The sequence below is a fragment of the Austrofundulus limnaeus genome, unplaced genomic scaffold (genome assembly GCF_001266775.1).
Source record: "Austrofundulus limnaeus strain Quisiro unplaced genomic scaffold, Austrofundulus_limnaeus-1.0 Scaffold523, whole genome shotgun sequence".
NCBI classification, from domain to species: Eukaryota; Metazoa; Chordata; class Actinopteri; order Cyprinodontiformes; family Rivulidae; genus Austrofundulus; species Austrofundulus limnaeus.
In genome coordinates this window covers 250,538-257,539 of record NW_013952925.1, presented here as the reverse complement: position 1 = coordinate 257,539, position 7,002 = coordinate 250,538, and the positions used below count along the sequence as shown (strand labels likewise).

Sequence of the window (7,002 nt, the reverse complement as noted above, 5' to 3'; positions counted from 1 at the left end):
GTGTGTGTGTGTGTGTGTGTGTGTGTGTGTGTGTGTGTGTGTGTGTCGCAGGCCGTGCTGGCGCTCGCCGCCTCCTGGACGTCCCGACAGGTGGGGGAGCGGACGCTCACAGGGACCGTCATCGACAGCGGAGATGGCGTGACTCACGTGATCCCCGTGGTGCGTTGGAACCACCGGCTCGGTGTGGCGCGGCGCGGCGCGACGCTGCTGCACCGAGCGAGTCTCACCATCCCTCTCTGTTTCAGGCCGAGGGTTACGTGATCGGCAGCTGCATCAAACACATCCCCATCGCCGGCCGAGACATCACCTACTTCACCCAGCAGCTGCTCAGGGAGCGAGAGGTGGGAATCCCCCCGGAGCAGTCGCTGGAGACCGCCAAGGCTGTGAAGGTKAGTTATTGTGCTACAGGTGAGCCCCACCTTTAATAACCAGAGTTACTATAAAATAACTAAGTACAAATACTTTGTTACTCAGGTACAATTTTTGGGTATTTGTACTTTACTTGAGTAGTTATTTTTCAGCMTACTTTTTACTTCTTACATTTTCTAAAAAAGACGAAGTAGAAAGTCSTTACTTTTATTTCATTTTTGCTTGTTTTCATTCTAGAGCTGAAGTTAGCAGACAGGTGGGAGGAGTGTAAAAATTAAATAAGTACAAACTCAATATTGCAATTTGTTGTGAAATAGCTACAACGAATGTAGCTTAAATATAGCAACAAGAAGAGAAGGAGCACGTTTGTTGAATTAAGAAGCTTAAATGACGACCAAAACATGAAATTACCTAGAAAAAAAAGCCAAAATTWCAGAAAACAGCTGAAATTAGCAGAAAATGCAATAAACGGTTAAATTAGCACAAAGAATCTGAAAGAAGGACAAAAATTTAACTATAAGTAAGAATAGCAGTGATAGCTAAAATAACAATAAAAGGCTAATGCTAGCATAAACATAGATTAGCACAAAGCTGTTAAAGAAGCAGAACCAGAACAAAAGGTGTAAAATGCAGTCAGATTTATAAACATTTTGAAGGTTTTAAGGATGTTGAAAACACTTTGAGTAAAATAGTGAAATGGCCAAAACCTAGAAAAACCTGAAATACCAAACATTGTATTTATTTTATTTTTGATTTAAAATTTATTTCTTTAAAACAAATTAATTCTATGTAGAAATATAAAAAGAAAAAAACACAAATACAATGAAATGAAAGGAAGCAGAGAAGAAAAATATCTTATAGCTGCTCCTTTTCTCCTCAAATATAAACTCAAACAATATTAATCTTCAATTAGCGTACATTTACTTCATAGCAATAAATGTTTTTTATTAAATTAAATTAAATTAAATTAAATTAAAAGAGGTTTGCTGTCATTCCTCATGGAGCCAGCAGAGGGCGCTCTGAGTGCGCCTGCAGCATCCAGCTGGTCTCAGGTCTCTGTTCTGTCCTCCAGGAGCGCTTCAGCTACGTCTGCCCAGATTTAGTCAAAGAGTTCCAGAAGTACGACACGGACGGCACCAAGTGGATCAAACAGTACACCGGCATCAACGCCATCAGCAAGAAGGAGTTCACCATCGACGTGGGCTACGAGCGCTTCCTGGGGCCAGAGATCTTCTTCCACCCGGAGGTGTGTCCCTGGCACCTGACACCACTTCCTGTTTACTTGACACCACTTCCTGTTTACTTGACACCACTTCCTCTTTACTTGACACCACTTCCTGTTTACCTGATGCATCATTAAATGTCTCCGTCTCAGTTTGCCAACCCAGACTTCACCCAGCCCATCTCTGAGGTGGTGGACGAGGTCATCCAGAACTGTCCCATCGACGTGCGGCGTCCTCTCTACAAGGTAACGATTCGGGTCCAGGTCCAAGTCCGGGTCCAGGTCCAGGTCCGGGCGTCAGCTGCTCTCACAGCTCCTGGTTTGTGGTTTTCCTCAGAACATCGTCCTGTCCGGAGGCTCCACCATGTTCAGGGACTTCGGGCGCCGCCTGCAGAGGGACCTGAAGAGGACGGTGGACGCTCGGCTGAAGCTGAGCGAGGAGCTGAGCGGAGGCAAGCTGAAGGTCAGAGSAGCTCCTCGGATCAGTGCAAAGTGTTGTACAGGAAGTGACGTGGTCAGGGTCAGACCTCCTCCTGGGTCTGAGTCCAGCTGTCCTCTTCACGTCCAGAGGACAGATTAGTCTTTAAAACCTGTGACTCGTCTAATTTTGTCACATAATTGGTCTATTTTCTTTTGATTTTGGCTCAATCAAAGTGAAACAGGAAGTGACATCAAAGGGGAACTCTTTAACAAAATAAACACTCTGGTTTTTGTTTATTAAAACAAAATTATTTAAACTTTAWCTCTTCATCTCTCTGATAGAGACTCAAAATAATCTTAAACATCAGATTCTTCTCTACAGTCTGTTGTAGCAACGCTCTATTTAGATGCAGACATTCCCCTGTGACATCACTTCCTGTTTCTTCACATGCAAATATCTCAACAACTTTTCATCTCAGCGGCATGAAATCTTATTTTTTTTACAACATTTTATCAATGTTATTTTTCCAAAAACACTTTCATGTTTATTACAAAAAATTGATGTCACAGCCCCTTTAAAGTGTTGATGGATTTTCAGGATTAAACAGCAGCCTTCCTCGGCTGCGTATCTAACAGTTGTAATGGGTTTTAGAATTCATGGCGGTTTGATTCGTTTCATTGGAAACATTAAATCTCTGAGTCTGAATCTGATTGTTTCCCTCCRCAGCCCAAACCGATCGATGTGCAGGTCATCACTCATCACATGCAGAGATACGCCGTGTGGTTCGGTGGATCAATGTTAGCATCAACTGTAAGTACCTCAAATAAACCCTCCGTCAATACGGCCGCAGCGCTAAATCTCACTTCTCTGTTCAGAAAACACTTCCTGATCTGCTAGAGTTGGATTAGAGAAACTTCAGCTGAAGGCACTGATTCACAGGCAGATTATAAAGCTACTATCTTAAAACTTTAATCACTATTTAACACTGATTTATATTTATTTACTCCTAATAAAGTGTGCAGAAATGCTACCTGCAGAAACCTTTTTATTCAGTCAACATGTCGCATAAAAGCTAATTTAACATCGAAAGTGCTAAAGAAAAGCTAAAGCAAATAGCGTTGTGTTTATTACACATTACAACATGTTGTCTTACACACAGGTGTTCTTCAGGGTTCAGGTGAACTATTTGAAAAACCTTTTCAGAACCATTCCTTTGGTTTTAGACCATCATTTACATGACGAGGCAGCAGCTAGCTGTTGACTTTCAGGTGCAGCCTGGGATCGAGACTGACTCTTCGCTCAGAATAACTGTTAATGTCGGCTAGCTGTTAGCATGGTCTAGCTGTTAGCGTGGGCCAGCCATTTTCTAAGACAGACTAGCAATTAACTCAAACCAGCATCAACAATTAATTAGCGCAAAACAAATAATTATAATGGGCTAGCTATTGGCACAGACTAGCTGTTAGCTTTAAAAACCTAGCTGTTAACTCCAAAAATCTGTCAACACAAACTAGCCTTTAGCTCAGACAAGTATTTAGCACAAACTATTAAAATGAGCTAGCTTTTAGCTTGGGCTAGCTGTTAGCGTGGGTCAACCATTTTCTAAGACAGGCTAGCTTTTAACTCAAACCAGCCCTCAACAATTAATTAGCGCAAAACTAACAATTATAATGGGCTAGCTATTAGCACAGACTAGCTGTTAGCTTTGATAACTTAGCCGTTAACTCCAAAACATCTGTCAACACAAACTAGCCATTAGCTTAGACAAGTATTTAGCACAAACTATTAAAATAAGCTAGCTTTTAGCTTGGGCTAGCTGTTATCGTGGGCCAACCATTTTCTAAGACAGACTAGCTTTTAACTCAAACCAGCCCTCAACAATTAATTAGCGCAAAACTAACAATTATAATGGGCTAGCTATTAGCACAAACTAGCTGTTAGCTTTGATAACTTAGCCGTTAACTCCAAAACATCTGTCAACACAAACTAGCCATTAGCTTAGACAGATATTTAGCACAAACTAGTAAGGTGGGCTAGCTGGTAGTGCAGATTAGCTTTTAGCTTCTACAGACTAGCCGTTTGCTTGAACTAGCTGGTGACGCAAACTAGCCTTTAGCTTGAACAAGTAATTCTTAGACAAATTATTATGGGGGATTAGCTGTTACCGCTGGGTAGTTGTTAGCTTGGACAGACTAGCTGTTAGCTCAAACCAGCTGTCAGTGCAACCTAGCTTGCAGTAGTTGTTAGCACAGGCTAACCCTAGTTGTGGACTAGATATTAGCTTAGACAAACAAGACGTTAGCTTAAACCAGCTGTCAGACATTTGCACGAACAGGCAGTTAGCACAGATTAGCTCTTAGCACAKGATACAGACCTTAGATCAACTGTTAGCGAAAACTAGCCATTAGCTTAGATAATAATTAGCATGGAGAAGCAATAAGGAGGACTGCTGTTAGCGCAGACTAGCTGTTAGCGCAGACTAGCTGTCGGTGCAAACTAGTCGTTAGCCAAGACAAACTAGCAGTTAGCTTTGAAAATGTGTTGAAACACAAAGAACTTCTCTGTAATTTTAAGAGAACCGCTCAGATTTGGACAGAAACATCTTCCTGTTTTCCTCCTCAGCCCGAGTTCTACCAGGTTTGTCACACCAAGAAGGACTACGAGGAGATCGGGCCGAGCATCTGCCGCCACAACCCCGTGTTCGGTGTCATGTCTTAACCCCCGGGCCGGACCAGCAGCAGCAGCGCCGTGACTTTTTGGATTTCTCCTTCAGGATGTTTGAGATGAGGAGGCGGTCCAGGAAATTAAAAATAAAAAATAAAAAGCGAGCAGAACAAACAGACGGGCTGGGAATATTTGATGTGAATGTTTCTTTATTTTTTTCCGCAGTGAGGGAACACGGTTTGCCAGAACAGAACAGTTTTCAGAACATTTGGATTTCGGTGGGTGATAAACGTGCTGTTAATAAGTTTTATACCATCAGAGCAGGTTATTTATGACTCCAGCTGACCTCTCTTTACTCTTTYATTCATTGTTGTTTCTTTTTGTCATTTATTTTCTGTTTCTGCTTGTCTGTATCCTTGTTTATATTTTATACAAAAGTTGTACTATTTGGTAATTCGGGTTCAAWCCGTAAACGGTATCAAATGCAGCTTTGACTTTTTTTTCCCCTTTAGTTTAAGGTTCAGTTTCCCACATTTCATTAARTGATCTGCTTTGACCTCAAACTGTCCACAAGCAGTGGATCAAACTGAATATTAACCAGGAAATCAATAAAATGACTGTCAGACCAGTGTTGTTTTTTATTATTAAATACCAAATTATTCAAAACAATTGAACTTGTGTATTTAATGCCTGCGACATTCCAATAAAGGCTTCAATTTGTTTATAAATGTTTCTTTAATAATTACAATTTTTTTCATGTTTTCTTAGAAACTCAAAAGTTTATTTTATTTATCCGGATTCTAAAATCTTATAATTGTACAATTATAAAAGTCTAAAGAGTTCTTGTAAAGATTTTGGGATAAGTATTTGGGTTCTAACATACACTTTAAATATCCATTAGCCACCTGGATTAGCTGTTAGCACACCGTATTCATTAGCGAAGACTAATAGCTGTTAGCTTGGATTAGCTGTACATAGAATAAAACCCTGTTTCCCTAAAAAGAAGTGGTTAAAAGTACTCCAAGTTAAATTTATGTATGTGTGTATACTGTATAGTAAATATGTGTGTAATCACGTTAAAAATCCCACAAGAACTAGGAAAGAAAGGATTTTGAAAGCTAAAAGTAGCTCATTCAGATTGAGTCAACCAATCAACTTCAAGTTCAATACAAGTTCTGATCAACCAATCGGATTTAGAGTTAGAGCAAGTGGGCGTGTACTTCWGAACGTCTTACGTCTCCTCAATGCTAAGCTAGCGGGAAGGACCGGAAGCAGACTAACGAGACTTTGTTGGGGATTTATTATCAGAACATCTTTCTGTACGACCGCTAATTCAAAAGATGGACTTTTTAAAATTATTACTTTTTTAAGCCAACCAACACAGGAAAACTTAGAACTCCTTAAACCCTAGGTTTGCTAATGCTAGCAGTTCGTTAGCAACAGCTAGCTAGCCGCTACAGCTGTTCCAGTTCTGCTGCTGGAAGTGTTTTAATGTTTGGAAGATGTAACCTGAGTGAACGGTGAGTGGAGCTGTTTAATGAGCCTGTTTACACCATGAATGATTGTTTCTTCTGCTTTGTAGAACTTTAAAAGTGTTTAGTGTTTGTAATTTTTAACATTTGCAGAAACGTCAGCCAGTTTTACTACATTTAGTTTATTTCATCACCACTAGAGTGCGCTGCTGTACCACCTTAATGTGTTTCATTCATCAAACCCGAATCTGTTTATAAAACATGAAAATGACAACAAAATACACCAAAAACAGAGACATTTAGAAACTAAATAAATAAAAACTTAAGCCATGACTGAAAAGTGTGCAGAGTGAAGATAGTCTTGTTTTATCTGCCTTTATTTTATTTATAACAAATAAAATAAAACATCAGACATCTCTGTATCCCAGCTCCTCTAGAAACCACAAATAACACTTTGTTTCCTTAATTATCTGCATAATAAAAATATTTTACCATACATAGATGCTTCACAAATTTAAAAGTGTGCAGAGTGAAGATAGTCTTGTTTTATCTGCCTTTATTTTATTTATAACAAATAAAATAAAACATCAGACATCTCTGTATCCAAGCTCCTCTAGAAGTCACAAATAACACTTTGTTTCCTTAATTATCTGCATAATAAAAATATTTTACCATACATAGATGCTTCACAAATTTAAACATATTCCCATCCAATAAGTTTAAGTTTTTATTTATTTATAAAGCGCCCTTCATACTATGAGCATCTCAGTGTGCTGTACAAAATCATGCACAATAAACACATAATATTAAAACAACAATATACCCACCCCCCAAATAATAATAATAATAATAAT

General features: G+C 39.4%; 2 protein-coding genes across 2 annotated transcripts in view; both read left to right on the top strand.

Moving 5' to 3' along the window:
• The window catches only part of LOC106530453 (actin-related protein 3), a gene marked incomplete in the record, with an annotated part of 16,858 nt that extends 11,454 nt beyond the window's left edge, over positions 1 to 5,404 (top strand). Inside the window, 7 exon segments of the mRNA XM_014026074.1 lie at positions 52 to 159; positions 246 to 389; positions 1,442 to 1,615; positions 1,745 to 1,837; positions 1,929 to 2,054; positions 2,739 to 2,822; positions 4,635 to 5,404. Coding sequence (XP_013881528.1) covers positions 52 to 159; positions 246 to 389; positions 1,442 to 1,615; positions 1,745 to 1,837; positions 1,929 to 2,054; positions 2,739 to 2,822; positions 4,635 to 4,730 — 825 coding nt within the window.
• Positions 5,405 to 5,874: 470 nt separating this feature from the next.
• Positions 5,875 to 7,002, top strand: part of dpp10 (dipeptidyl peptidase like 10) — a 151,007-nt gene continuing 149,879 nt past the window's right edge. Inside the window, exon 1 of the mRNA XM_014026070.1 lies at positions 5,875 to 6,196. The gene's annotated coding sequence lies outside the window, so the exon portion shown is untranslated. The remainder of the gene's footprint in view (positions 6,197 to 7,002) is intronic.